This window comes from Sorghum bicolor, chromosome 2, assembly GCF_000003195.3.
Source record: "Sorghum bicolor cultivar BTx623 chromosome 2, Sorghum_bicolor_NCBIv3, whole genome shotgun sequence".
In the NCBI taxonomy this organism is placed as follows: Eukaryota; Viridiplantae; Streptophyta; class Magnoliopsida; order Poales; family Poaceae; genus Sorghum; species Sorghum bicolor.
Genome location: NC_012871.2, coordinates 6,617,734 through 6,633,290, shown reverse-complemented (window position 1 = coordinate 6,633,290; position 15,557 = coordinate 6,617,734). Strand labels below are relative to the sequence as shown.

At 45.4% G+C, this 15,557-nt stretch overlaps 1 protein-coding gene and 1 long non-coding RNA gene across 7 annotated transcripts; both read left to right on the top strand.

Annotated features, from left to right (window-relative positions):
* On the top strand, positions 3,646-5,657 carry LOC110433085 (AAA-ATPase At3g28580-like). Its single transcript, XM_021454708.1, has 2 exons — positions 3,646-4,429; positions 4,511-5,657. Exons 1-2 carry the CDS (start codon positions 3,780-3,782, stop codon positions 5,436-5,438), a joined length of 1,578 nt encoding a protein of 525 aa, XP_021310383.1. The 5' UTR covers positions 3,646-3,779; the 3' UTR covers positions 5,439-5,657.
* Positions 10,540-15,054, top strand: LOC8063663. Of its 6 annotated transcripts, none has more exons than XR_002449563.1 (8): positions 10,540-10,946; positions 11,070-11,313; positions 11,411-11,644; positions 12,408-12,515; positions 13,378-13,584; positions 13,691-13,785; positions 13,975-14,558; positions 14,655-15,054. It is a non-coding gene; the product is annotated as an uncharacterized LOC8063663 (long non-coding RNA). The 6 variants fall into 6 exon arrangements; XR_002449559.1 differs by having other exon boundaries at positions 12,344-12,515; XR_002449561.1 differs by having other exon boundaries at positions 11,411-12,252; positions 12,344-12,515.

Sequence of the window (15,557 nt, the reverse complement as noted above, 5' to 3'; positions counted from 1 at the left end):
GCCTTGTCATCGGCTAACCCCTGGCCCGGCCTAGGTTGATGACCACGGCCCCTGGCTACAGCACCGGCGCCTGCTAGTGGGCGTCCGTGACCAGCGGCCAGGTGTGCTCCTCCACGGTCACGATGGCCACGGGCGTGTGCCCCCTCGCGGCCTTGTCCACGGGCATCGTCAGCGTGACCACGACTCTGTCCTCCATCGCAATCACGGTTGTGGGCTTCAGGAGGGAAGGCGCGACCCCACCCCCGACGGTGATCCGGCGCGCCCCGCCCTGCGACGACTCCTCCGCGCGAGTGGCCACGGTTACCGGCCATGAGAGCATCGCGGTAGGAGTAGGAGAGCACGGGGGAGGCGTCGGTGAGGGTGCTAACGTTGATCCGTCGATAAGGTCTTCGAATCTCTGGAGGTTTGGTGTTGTTTGTTGATGCTGGTGTGGCGGCGGCGTCGGAGTTGTGGCTCGGTGTCGCACAGAAGCCCCTGGTGTAGTACGGTTCGGACGCAAGGCCCAATCGGGTAGGGTCCGGTCCACTAACGACGGCCTCCTCTGGTTCCGTCATTATAGGATCCCTGACACCTCGGACACATCCATGCCGATCCCAGCCGGCGGAGTGGAGATCCCGGCCGGCGCTGCAGCGTTCCCGTCCACGACGCACGAGCTGCGGGGCGATGAAGTCACCAATTGTTGCTGGCGGGGTGATGCGTCGCGGCGGAAGTGGTCCTTTCCACATGTTCATCCACGGAGGTCGGACGACCGCCAGCGTTGGTGTCGTAGCCGGTCGAGGTGCTTGGTGCTGCATCGTGTACGCAATCTCCTCCCGACGGATCGAAGGGGACGGTGCTGCAATTAGAATTGTCGAGGAGGGCTTCGGCGAGCCGCCGCGCGCCGGTTCTTCAACAGCACCAAGATCATCGCACTCCGAATCGGAACCCTGGTCCCAGAATTTTCCAAATCCTCCATGATCGGGAGGACGAGGCTCCTTCGCCGTGATTTGCCGAAACGCTCTCCGTACCGATGGCGCAAGTGATACGGGAGCCAGTATGGAGAGTGTGCACGGCGGCAGCGCGTACGGCGCGGACGCGTTCGTCGGTGGCCTGGCCTGCTCGCCTGCCGGCACAAGGAATGGTCGTATCGGAGATGCCGCTCTGGTACTCCGCCAGGATCCTCCTCCCGCGTAGGACAGGCAGGCGTCGCAGCGAGCGGGGCGGGCCGGCGTCGCGGCGCGGGTGCGGCAGGCCGGCGACGCGTGCTTGACAAAAGACCTACTCCGGGCGATGAAGGATTGAACAATTGCGCGACTGCTGCAGACCATTCAATCGATTGTTTATCTCTCCAAAATTTTTTATATAGGTTATCTAAACTTAATTTTGCATACATCCAATATAGTCCCAAGTACAAATGTCCTACATAGATCAAACATTTTTTTGAAAACTGATCCAACAAAATTGGGAATTGCAATTCTTGAGGCCCCTGAAATTGGGATTCCTTTCAAATGACGGATTTCTGTCGTTAGATCAACATCCGATGAATCTCAGGTATTCACTGTTCATCTTTCTCCTTCAGTCACTATTCGTCTTTCTCCTCCAGCACTCGTCTCCATCCCCGCTGTTGGGCCCCACCCTGTCACGAGCACTTGGGTTCGCCAGAGCTCTGATGAGCTAGGTCCTAGCTCGCCGAAGCTCCAGTGAACCCCTAGCACCGATTGCGTCCTTTTGCTTCCCCTTCCGCCCACCGCCATCTTCTCCGTCTCCGGTGAGCTCGTCTGCTGCCATCTTCTCTAACTCCGACGAGCCTCCCTTGCCCTGACATGTCACGACCGCCCCTAGCACCGCTAGCTGCCCTAAATTGCTCGACCACTATACCTACAGCTTGGCCTGCCTACCTCCCTTGGCTTACCCCTTCTATACCTATCGGAGTTGGATAAGAAAGAGGAAAGAGGCTCGCTAGAACCTTAATTGGCAGATCCAGAGGAGAAGAAGGAGGAGGGCCAACCTTGTCAGATCTGTCGTGGCCACCGCTGGATCAGCTCGCCAAGGTTTGGGAGGTTGCCGGATTCGCTCGCTGGAGTGGGGGAAGAGCTAGAGCATGGGTGGGCCGTGGGCGCACAGGCGAAGCCATGGGGAGGAGCTCGCCAAAGCAGGGTGCAGACATCTGCTCACGGAGGCGCATTGGGAATGAGCATCACATGAGAGAGGAAGGGGAAAGGAGCGTCATGAGAGAGAGAGAGCATCGCCTGTAGAGGTCGAGACGTTTAGTCGTCTGATTTTTTGTTCAGGAAAGGTGAACAAAATTATATTTCTTTAGCTTATAGTGAGGACATGTTTCGAGAGTAGTGCTGATGTGTACTTATAGTAGAAAAATGCAGCTACTCCCTCTATCCCAAAATAGAGGTCGCTATGGGATGTGTGTGAGTTAAGTTTTTTCAACTTTGACTAGGTTTATAAAAAATATGTGCAATATTTATATCTCTAAATAAGTTTATTATGAAAATATATTCATGGATCTATTTAATGATATTAATTATGTATTATAAATATTGATAATATTTTAGATATATTTGGTCAAAGTTAAAAAAAATTACTTATCTTTTTTTCGATGAAAAAAAAAGTATCCACAGTGAAAAACATAACTCAAAAGCTAACATGTTAGATGTTTTGCAGTATAGATGACCGCAAAAGCAAACACTCGGCAAAAGGACTAAGAACAAATGCCCAACGATTGACGGTCATTTTTGTTTGTTTGGGCTTATCAGCCGAATCTGCCAGTCATTCAGCAGTATTTTTCTCTCACAATAAATCAGCCAACAATACTTTCTGTCATGGCTTATTAGCCAAACAAACAATGTAGGCAGATTTGAGGAATTTCTTCTTTCAACCACCGAAGAGTGAGAAAGACTAATCTAAAAATTATTCTTCCTGGTCTTTTATCGTGGTTAGATCTAACCACAACAAAATGCAAAAGAGGCTAGAGAAAAAATTTTCCCTAGCCACGACATCATCTCCACCTTGATGCCGCCGTCTGGAAACAAAAGTCTCTATGTCGCTATATTGATGAAGATGTTGACGCCGAAGTTGTCGCCCTCGTCTTCAACGGAGCCGTCATAAAGAAGACGATTCCACCTCTCCCCTTTACCGTCATCGGAGAGAAGAAGAAGATAAAACTCTATTACCATTCAACATGGAGAAACACTAATTCTAAACTCAACTAGAGAAAATTTATAAAAAACAATGGATCTCTACTCTTTTCAGCCCCCGACGAGATATCGGAGGGAAAGAGCGGGGGACCAGTGGTGGTGGACGACGGAGGCTGCGGCGGCGGTGCTAGGGTGTGAGTCAGCTCGACTCGAAAATTACCACTAGTTTTTGACTTCTCAGAAAACGAAAATAACATCTATTTTGGTACGGAGGGAATAAGTGTTGATGCTTCACTGCTCGCAGAACTCTAGCTTTTTTTAAAAAATGTAGGAGGAAATGCTTCCTAAATTTCGATGGAATATTGCAATGACCAGATATATATATTGCACGGCACATTCCAAGAAGTGGCAATTTGAACAGTTCCAAGCTTCCCAGCAATTTCTCCCCCACAAAACGAAGCCAAACCTCTCTTGCTCTCTGCTTGCCCCTTCTCTTCTCCTACATATAAATAGACGCCAAAGCCATCGGCACCGTAGCAGGGCGGCGGCTGGCCTTGGTCCAGTGGCCGCTGCAAGCAAAGGTTCACAGCTAGCATCCGTTCCGAGAAACTCTCCTCGCTCGTCGGCCGGGGAAGAAGGCGATCGTCCATCATGGAGGCGTCGTCGTCGTCGTCTCTGTGGGGCGGCCTCAACTCCGGCATCGTGCTGAGCCTGCTGGCCGTGGCATGGACCATGCTATGGCAGGCGCTGCAGGGCCTCCAGCTGCACCACTTCTTCGATCGCCACTCCCGCCGCCTGTCGCGCCGCCTCGCCGCCATCCTGGACCCGGACCTCACGGTGACCATCGCCGAGTACAACGGCGGGCGCATGCGCCGCAGCGACGCGTACAAGGAGGCCAAGGCGTACCTGGAGCGCGCCACGCGGGAGGCCCGCGGCGGCGGCGCCGGCGGCGGGGTGCGCCACCTCAGGGCGGAGCCCGACAAGGACCCCGACCGCGTCCTGCTCAGCATGGACGACGACGAGGAGATCACCGACGAGTTCCGCGGCGCCGTCGTCACGTGGCGCGCCTGCACCGCGCCGCAGCGCGAGGACACCGGGCCGGCGTACTTCTGGCGGGGCGGCGCCGGCCAGCGCGCCGAGCGCAGGTCGTACAAGCTCCTGTTCTCCGAGCGCCACCGCGACCTCGTCCTGGGTGAGTACCTCACCCATGTCCGACGCGAGGGGCGCGCCGTCATGGTCAAGAACCGCCAGCGCAAGCTCTTCACCAACATCTCCGGCGACGGCTCCTGGGACTCCGACGGGTAATAAAGCGTCGTCTACTCTACTCTAGGCTGATGATCGAGGCAGCTTGATCGATTTCGAAGCTGATTTTGATGCGGCAGCTTTTGGTCCGACAGTGTGTGGAGCCACGTGGTGTTCGAGCACCCCAAGACGTTCGCGACGCTGGCGATGGACCCGGCGAAGAAGAAGGAGGTGATGGACGACCTGGACGCGTTCCGGAACGGCAAGGACTACTACGCGCGCGTCGGCAAGGCGTGGAAGAGAGGGTACCTCCTGTATGGCCCGCCGGGCACCGGCAAGTCCACCATGATCGCCGCCATGGCCAACCACCTCGACTACGACGTGTACGACATCGAGCTCACGTCCGTGCGCACCAACACCGACCTCCGTAAGCTCTTCATCGAGACCACCAGCAAGTCCATCATCGTCATCGAGGACATCGACTGCTCGCTCGACCTCACCGGCAAGCGCAAGCGGAAGAAGAAGAAGAAGGAGGAGGAGGAGGAGGAGGGCAAGAAGGACGGTGACAAGGAGAAGGAGGACGACAGCAACAAGGCGGGCAGCAGCAAGGTGACGCTCTCCGGCGTGCTCAACTTCATCGACGGGCTGTGGTCGGCGTGCGGCGGCGAGCGCATCATCGTGTTCACCACCAACCACGTCGAGAAGCTGGACCCGGCGCTGATCCGGCGCGGCCGCATGGACAAGCACATCGAGATGTCCTACTGCTGCGTGGAGTCCTTCAAGTTCCTGGCCAAGGTCTACCTCGACGTGGACGACCACCCGCGCTTCGACGCCGTGGCGGCGCTGCTGCGGGAGGTGGACATGACGCCCGCCGACGTCGCCGAGAACATGACCCCCAAGGCGCCCGGCGAGAACGCCGACTCGTGCCTCGCCGCGCTGGTGGAGGCGCTGGAGAAGGCCAAGGTGGACGCCGCGCTGGCGAAGAAGAAGAAGGCCAAGGGGAACAAGGAGGACGCCGGCGCCGCCGACGATGAGGACGAGGAGGAGGAGGAGGAGGAGGAGGAGTAGGCTGGTGGGTGTTGACACTTGTTAGTTGCTAGCTAGAGCTACAGATGTAGCTAGTGAGCCGGAGGACCTGATCTGATTGTTGATCTCCTGAGCTGAGAATAATGCATGCTAATTAACTAGATGATGATTTGGTATCTGAGCTTGCTATGATTATTATGTTGTCACAGACTGCTATTATATTATACTTCGAGGCTACTTAATTAGAGCCTTTTTGGATCATCACTTTCTCTGGCCAAACTTTAAATAACAAATATTCAGTTTGAACTAATAGCTACTTAATTTGAAGCAATACAAATAGACCCACATAGACCCTGTTTGGATTATTCATTAGTCGCTAATAGATCATACAACTAATATTAAGTGCTATTAGCTAGTTTATTAGTCAGGGGCATTGCTAAGTTCAACGATCGAAAAAGTTGTGTGATCGAGTCGTTGCAATGTTGCATGTCAATAATTTGTGTCCTGTTAGGTCGGCGGCTTAAGGATATTGGGCTATTGGTCATGGTCCTGCCCCTTTTGCCGTCACCAGGACAGTCAAGGAAGCAATTGCTGACTAGACATGGATATATAAAGGACATCAATCTTCATGCAGTAGTTACAGTCGTCTATCTGCAACAAATGTCTTGAGCTATGGTTTGTTATGTAGAGGATAAAATTACGTAGAGTAAATTCGTCAGTAAATTCATCAGGTCCACTAGTCTTAACGAAAATGCAATTTGTTTTGCCTCTGACTCATCCTACTACATGCAGTTGTGTTTGGACGTCAGATGAACTAGAAGTCGTGGTTAGCCAAGAAACGCTTCTTGCTTCCTCTATCAACATGCCCTGTTCAGTCCTGTTGATGTACTCCCTCCGTCCCTGAAAGAATAGATTTCTAGCAAGTTTCAGACAGATTAGCATAGCTGCCAAATGACCAAGTTACCCTTAATTAATATGAGTTTCACCATTAAGATGCACAGAAATCACTGCTTTGGGCTACGAGCTGTTCACGTCATTTACTCATCCAGCCAACTGTCCACCACTAAATGAAGGAGAGAGAGAGAGAGACGAGGCGTGTGCGCCTTGGATGCCACAATAAATACGAGGCGAGCAGTGGGGACCATATATCCTAGAAATTGATTTATTTGGAGACAAAATTTTAGGCCAGAACAGAGACGGAGGGAGTAGCATTTGAGCCAACAGAATATTCATGCCAATTGCCATTATTGTCTAGCGATTTGTGCCAAGGTCATACGGAGTACTAGGGCTTGTTTAGTTCCGAAAAGATTTCGGATTTTGATACTGTAGCATTTTCATTTGTTTGTGGTAAATATTGTCCAATCATAAACTAACTAGACTCAAAAGATTCGTCTCGTAAATTACGTGCAGACAAACTGTGTAATTAGTTTTTGTTTTCTTCTATATTTAGTACTTCATGCATGTGCCATAAGATTTGATGTGACGAGAAATCTTGAAAAGTTTTTAAATTTTGGGGTGAACTAAACAAGACCCTACTATGAAAAGGACAAAAGCAACGGATCGCATCAATGTCGTCGGAGTGCACTATTGTACTTTGATGGTAGTAGGTTATGGTAGGTGAAAGTACCACACACTTGCGTAGCCGCCGCCAAAACGGACAGATGCAAGATAATTAGCAAGCTAGTACATTGCATGTGTCAGGGGTGAACATATATGCATCATGATGGGTTGGTAGAACGGACGGCATATGGAGACTTTTTTTTTGGACGTAATACAACAGTAGTACAGGACCAGAACCTGATGGTGGTCTACTTTCTTCAGTTGGAAATAGATACTAGCATCGTACGTGTTAGCATCTTGTAATACGATCTTCAGAACACATGTGTCCTTTGACAACTTCTGATCAACTTTAGCCCATGCATGCATTTTCCAGTCTTTACCACCCGGCCCCTTCTTAGTTCATCATCAACTAGCCTGTTTTTTCATGCATGTATCAACTAGTATAAGTAGCCAGTAACCACACTTTACAAAGGCTTAATTGATAGTATTATAACCACTTTTGTTTTAGTTTAGTGGTGTTAGTTGCCTATAATGTGGAATGTGGTAAGTACATACCCAAGATTGTAATACATCTAATTCATTAATTCAATATGGATATGAGCGAAGAAAGAGATCAGCACGACAAAAATAATGTGTTTGTTGTGTTTTTTTTTTTTGCCTTCTTAACAAACAAATTGAAGACCTTAAGCCCACCCCAATGGCTGTGGCCATATATAGGTGTTTGTTAGGGGAGAGAGAGAGATTAGGGGCGGACGTAGTGTAGGTGCATGGGGTACAGTTGTACCCCCAAATTTTTTTATAGAAATATATACTTGGTATGTATACTTTTATAGTATTATATTATATATATTTAGAATACTTTAGCAAATAACAATCTCTTAAGTTAATTTAAGTCCTCATCTGAGAGAGCAACTGAGCAAACAACCTACAACCCTTAGCACTCTTCTTTCTCAAGCCTCGGAAGCAAAAATAAACCAAAGCACGTAGCGCAAGTACAAAATAAAAATGACAGAAGTTATAAAAGATAGATATTTAAACTCTTTTTTCCTTCCAAAGCATGGTATTATAGTTTTAGTTTGTGAAGTTTGAATTATAATCATGTTTAACAATCAGACATTTTTTGGGGAAAAAAGTGTGTAGATTACTCAATAAATATGCAGTTTTTACTTTTGTAGAACATCATGGCATTAGGAGCAACGATGATCTAGCTTTTTAGTGGACTACTCGATAAAGCACAAATAAGATATCTTCGTCCTACTCTGAATCTGCAAGAAACTCATAAGCTTATCAAGACCATGGCAATATTGATCATCTTTGTATATTGATGTAGGAAAGTTGGTGAATTGTATTAGCCTACGTGTTCTTTAAAACTTTTCATCAAATTATTAATTGACAAGTGTTACCAGCAATAATGCAACTATACTCCGTGATGCTTACTCGTAAGCTTTTTGTCTGAATCGGTGTCCGTGTTTAGTCTTTCAGAGTGGTCCCTGTAATCCGGCCGTGATGTTTACTCTTCACAGCCTTTTGCATTGGATTTCTGGTCGTAAAGTAAACTCGCTTTCAAACAGGCGTTTTGCCTTCACAGCAGCCTTTGCATTGTAACGTCTCTTGTCTAAAAGATCTACTGTATATATCATAAGAGTAAACAGGCGTGGGTGAAAGTGAAACAAACAAATAATAACTTGTCCAATACGTATAATCCATCGCACACATCAACATGGTGGTCTGTCACGTTTCTAAATTGACCGGAAGATGATGCCAAAGGCCCATAAAGGTGGAGTGGAAATTTACATAAAGGTGATAGCATTGCTCCAAAAAAAAACATAAACGTGATAGCAGAGAGAGCATTTCCTTGTCAGCCAAGTTATTTTAAATTTGAGCTACGGTACCGGCCACTGGTCAGAGTCAGATTCCATTGGATAGAGACACCGATCGAGACATGTATCGCATGGATCTTTAGGTAAGTATAAATCAGTAAATTAAATAAATGAAGTGATGTTGATGACAGACAGCAGTACTAGGTACTCTCTTCGTCCAAAAAAAATACAATTATACATTTGTGATTTTGTGTAAATGACTTTTAAGTTCAACTAAGTCTACAAAAAATAATATTTATATTCCTAAATAGATTTACTATAAAAATATATTTCACAATTAACCTAATGGTATTTATTTGGCTTTATAAATATTTGAGTTTTCTTATATAATTTAGTTAGACTTAAATTTATTTGATTTTCAAAAAAGTGGTAATTGTATTTTTCAGGTACAGAGGGAGTACATTACTCTATGAATTTGAAAGTCAAACCTTTTTAATTTAATCAAACATACATAAAAATATACTGATATTATGGTGTGTAATAAGTATTATTGCATTAATAATAGAACAAGCTTTCATAATATAATAATGAACATAACAAAAAAAATATTGACAATATTTTTTATAAACTGAGTTAAACTTAAAAAATACTCCTTGAGATGTGTAATCATCTTGGGAGTACATTCCTATTTGTATTGCAATACTACTGTGTACTATATGACCCCGTGACATATATATATATATATATTGCAAGTGGGATTACACCCGTGTTTTATTAAGAGGCGTGACACGTGTAATCACTACTAAAATGGTAGAATTCTCTTAGTATTTTTATTAGAAAAATTTATATTCAATTTTGAATGCTAAAATATTAGAAGAAACCTACCTCACTAGAAGAAATCTAAAATTCCAGTTATATAAATGCATGTATACGCCGTAGCCCATATATGGCGTCAACATATATACGACAGGATGCAAGTGACGTGGAAAGGCAATGCCTTTATTCAGTTTTTTCTTGGGCGGCAACGACGAACCATACAAGATTTTGTTTGTTTGTTTTGTTTGAGACGCACGTGGCCCCTCACAAAGTTTAACGTAGTAAGTACGTATGCAGGGCTCCCATTCGAGACAAGCAAAGTGGAAAACACGGACAAGAGGATTTTATCATTTTTATGTTGATGGCGTGGAAAGGGGCCAAGACGCATTAGGTTGGGACTGTCATTTTGCCCATCTCGTGTTTTGGACAACCTAATTAATAACACCACCGGTATAGACGACCGCAATCAGAATCGGTGTTTTTTGAGACGAGAAAAATCTCATCTCATCTAGCTAGCTAGGATGCATGGAACGTTTCATTGTGTACCGTTGGGATGGATTTAGATAGAATCACACCGTATCTTCATCAGTCATCACTTCATGTTATATATACGGTACTAATTCCTTGGTATGGGTGGTTAGCTAGGCTGGTGATGCACCATTGCGCCAATTCAGGCTATGTTCGTTTGATCACAAAACCAAGGGGATCAGATCTTGGTTGTGATGATTCTGTCACGGCGTCACCATCCCACTTCTCAAAGTAGGCAGTTCCATTCAATTTTGTGACATCCGAAAGTTATCACCTACAGGACTTAGGATCCGATCCATGAGTTTCTTCGAGTTCACACCAAACCTATAATTATTACACGGTATATACTAGAAGGATTCTCCACACGTTGCCGCGAGTATGAAGGAGGAATATAAATATATAACTCTTTTCTCCTACCACTAAAAAGACTAAAACAGGATGCGGTTTTGGTTTCGTCCGCCTGCCGTATTCGGTCATGCGTCCGCTTGGAAACTCTCATCCCCCCCCCCCCCCTCCGTGATCCCCTCCCCCTTTCCTACTTCACCGTGAGCGCCAGAGAAAACCCGATCCCCCTTCTCCTTTCCACCGTTCGCAGAGACCGAAGACCACCGATCCCCTTCCCGCATCACCGGTGGCTCCGTGATCCGCATCGACTCGCCTGGCTGCGACTCGGAGAAGCTGCGGCACCCTCCGTGATCCGCATCGACTCGTTGTCGTTCCCCTCCGTGATCCGCAACGGCAGGCCCCCCCATCCCCTCTGTGATCTGCAAGTTGCTCGTCGCCGGTGCCGTCGCTCGCTCGTCGCCGGTGGCGTCGCGGGAGGAGTGTGAGTCCCCTTCCCTTCACTCGCCTTCTCCCCTGCTCCGATTCGGTTGTTCCAGGCGATTCGGTTGTTCTAGGTGTGGGTTTCCCTGATTGGGTTCGGCTCTGGGATTTCGTTGTTGTATAGGCTCTGGGATTTCGTTGTTGCATTCGTTGCCTTCCTCCTCCGCCTCGTCTTCGTCGTCCACGCACACCTTGCAGCTGCCCGAGCAGACCTCGCAGAGCACGAACCGCACGTCCCCGCAGGCCTCACACGCGCCAGCCTCGCCGTGGGCGCCTGCCGCCGCGGCACTCTCGCCTAGGTCCAAATTCTACGACCTTCCTTTGCTGCGGATCCCGGTGGAACTAAGCGGCTGCAGCTGAGGACCTAGGTAAATATCGGATCCGATCCGAGCCGCCGCGGCGCTTTGGTTGCGCTCGCTCCTGCCTCTCTTTGTTTGGGATTTGGGGGTTTGACTGGTTTCTCAGGGTGCGTGTAGAGAAGGAGAACCTGTGCCTGTACGGTCACCCGAACGGTGGATGGGAGGTGTCGCTCCCGGTGGAGGAGGTGCTGTCGGAGATGCCCGAGCCGGCGCTCAAGATCAACTTTGCCAGGGACGGCATGAAGCGCCGCGACTGGCTCTCGCTCATCGCCGTATACTCCGACGCTTGGGTCATATCCGTTGCGTTCTTCTTCGCCGCCAAACTCAACGCCAACAACAGGTACTACTATGCTCTTGGCTACGCCCCTCCATTAGATTGACTAGGAGCGCTTGGCTTGTTTGATCTCGTTAATTCAAGTTGCCATCAATCCTGGAGAATTGGATTCTCGTAGCCGCTTGATTTTTGTCTTGTCTGCATTATGGTTTGGTTTATGTGGCGGTGAGATGCTGCTCCTGTGCTCGTGGGGTTTACGGGTTTGCTTATTTTATTTCACACATCACCTGCGGCATGTTTGTGCATATGGTTACTGTGCTTCCATTGTTTCCAGTCTTATCTTCTTATCCTGCTGTCAATGGGCCATGTTTTTGCTTTTGCTTTATGATTTGGTCATTAATATTTTGCTACCATGGTCACAATGTACAACTTTGCTACAATGACACATAATGTGCAAATAGTCTCCTAGCCCCACCCCGTATCTTCAACTGAAAAGATATTTGGATGTTTCTTATGGGATCGTTGACATGTATGTCTCTTTGGGCCATGCATCTTTCTTTTGTCTTTCATGTTTACACTCTACAATATGCGGTTTGAAGGAATGATGTATCTCTAGGCCATGGCCATGCTACCTTGAATTTGTAGCGTTTATTTATGGTTTTGCCACTCTAAAGGTCTGTATTTTGGGTTGTTTCGCTAGAAACGAGTATATACTTATATTTTGCTCTAATGTATTCTCATTTTTCTTTTCTTGTTTAAATATAGACTAGATTTTACACCTTCAAAAACTAAGCTTTTCTAGAACTGAACTGGTGGAGATGGACTACAGCTTGGTTCTGTCACCTAAGGTCCATCACTGGCTCAGTGGCAGAAGCAGCGCCAGGAGCCTCCTTTGCATGAGAATTTGATCTGCAAGCCCCCTGAACCACATCTCCAGGTAGCTTTCCGTCCTCCTCTCTGTCCTGCAAGTTCTCCGACATTCATCTACGCTGCTATTGATCTTTCTGGATTATTGCATTGATCGATTGCATTCCTTCCAAGGGTATGCAGATGTGTCTTGTTTAAACTTTTGTTGTTAGGCATGAATTCAGAAACACACATGTTCAAATAAGTATGTCAGAAATTCAAGAATATGATATTCCTCCATACATAGTTGTGACAATTTCATCCTTTTCGCCGATGTTACTTCATAGTTCGGATTGCATATGCAGGTCTTCTGATCCTCCTATGTTCTTGTGCCATGTCTGATAATCTTGTGTGATTATTTGTGAATCTTTGGTCAATTAGTGAATACCACACCATTCACATTTAATTACACAATGTATCATTTTCAGTCCTATATTGCAGTTTTCTCTGAGAGAGGAAGGTGGAGTTATCCTTTTGAAATTTATACATTAAAAAATCATGAACATTAGCTGTCAATGCTTAGGTTTCATTCCCTATTTGTTAGGAATATATACAATTTTGGATTGCATATAAAGCACCTTCTCTTTCGCATGTAACCTTTAAGTGAGTTTGCCAGATAGATGTTTGGGTTTCCGTTATATCAGTTTGCTACTTTAAGTGAGTTACATTTAAGTGAATTCTCCATATATGATGTGGTATTCATTACATTTGTTGTGGCCCATTATTGTTTTGCCAGGCCATGCTACTTGAACTAAAAAGTTAATTTATTTTTTGGCATATGCTTCAGTTGTTTTTAGGGGCATGCTTCAGTTGTTTGCATTGTTGTTTTTATTCAAATTCATGTGATAGTTGCTATACAAATATTATATTGATTCTATGCTTCTATACAACAGAACTCACGAAACCAATCAATCATGTGCTGCACAACGAAGTGTGTGTGGTCAAATGCGTCAAGTTCGATAGCCAAATAAGTTGTCCATTGTGATGCTTGCTCGCAGTCGCTTATTCCTGAGGACTGCTATGCATAGGTTGTTTTTCCGTCCTGCAGGTTGCTGAGTGCAATAGCTTCATGAAACTGGAGAGGGAAAGGCAGCAAAAAGGTTTGTTGTCTATATCCATCTTCTGAAACTAAAATTTGTAGCATGGTACGAGTCATCTTGTACAAGCGCAATAAGCCCGTGCATGGTATAATGTGTTCCTATGCAGGTGAATGAGGAGATTGAGATCAAACAATAAAGTAATGAGCAGGTTCCAAGAGCACATTCAATGTAGGACTTCTCTAGGCACTTTGTGCCAAAAAGGTACTCAATCTCCATTCTTTTGCCTTTGCTGATGATCTCTCCACAATTTTTGGACAATCAATCATTCAGTCTCACAATCTCAACACCTAAGAAGGTCTTAGTCAACTCAAACCATAGTTTCATGTACATTTCTATATATATCTAAATGCAGTTACCTATAAGCTGAATTTTTTTATGTGAAAAATGCAGGTCAGTGAAGCTTCCTAAAATTCCTTGAGAGCCAAAATTTCACACCAGGTTGATGAGGCACAACTCAATGGCGTTATGAGCTTTGAAAGTAGTTTCCTTGGTAGGTGCTAGCAATTAGCAAGTAGAAACTGCACTTTTGTTTTGTGAAATTGGTGCTTCTTGGAATCCTTCTTAGTTGGCTAGACAAGAGCCACATGTTTAATTTATATTTTTTTGTGAAAGGTTTATTTTACAAAATGGTGCTCTCTGATTCTATTGTTTTGTATTTTCATTAAAAATATTGAATACTACATGAAGAACCATTGAATTGCTGCTCTGCTAGGAGAAGCAATTGGAGGCACGGTGATTTCAGTTATTTAGAATATGGTATCCAGTGTGATGAAAAATATGAACTATTGAAAAAACTTGTTCACAAGATATGTTGGGGTTATTTCCTAAAATATCTTTCATGCCTGGCAAGCCCTAATACAATGGCTTAAAGAAGGTTCATGATACTTCGATTATCTTCTCATGTCATTGTTACAGCCGCAGTGGTGATCTCTTTCCCTTGCTATCGTTATGCTCTGCTCAAAATGTTCTTGAAGGTATTTGTTAGATTCCATGCTTTGCACTTGTATGCTATGATGTAAGTCCCCTAATATATACTGGTTGCAAAATAAACAAATTTTTTTTTCTTGCAGTCTTATTAGAGGGTGGAGGTATGCATAGTGCACATTTGGGTACCCGAGGCATTACACTAGGTTGCCAGTTGTCTTTGGGACTGTTGATGTCACATTTCCATCCATTATAGCTTGATTCTCTTTGGATGGTTAGTGCGTGAGTGAAAATGGATTTAGCAAGTTATGGATAAATGTTGTAAATATCGAGTTGTTTAAACTACCAATGTATACCAAATAATCATATTTTTTCTTAATTGTTTTTGTTGGACTGCAAATTTTAAGGTCAACGGGGCAAGTAATGTACGGGCAGTGATTGAGTCGCTGACTGACAGAAGCCCAAATTATAATTACTTTTTTTTAACTAAAAGTATTGAGCTTTGGAGGAAGAGGACTTTGGAGGTGTTGTAGGAGAAACCAACAAACATATAATTGTATCATGAACTTGCTTCTGTTAATTTGAGCAACAAAGTTTACTTTATTTTTACTACGGAGTAGACGTGACTCTTTACTTTTTTTAGATTGAATGATTGTTTATTGTATATCAATTATTTATTGGACCACCGACTGATGACTTAGATCATGTTTTTGATATTGTCAAGATTGTTTTGTTGTTATCATTAGCATAAAGATTTCTCTGGCTGATATAAGACATCAGCTTAGCCGCATCATGAAAAAGTTTGTACAGTAGAGTTTGTAAGCCTATGACCCACTCTGCTTCGTTCTGTGACTATGCTAATTTCAAAAACTTTATTTTTTAGTTTAAATGTTATTTTAACTTTGATATTTAATTTTTATAATATTATTATCTTATCATGCGATTCGTGTGTTTTTAGTATAAATTATTAGCTATCCCATAGCAACGCACGGGCATGCTACCTAGTATTAACATAATCGTGGAGATTGTATCCATAGTGGATGATGTGT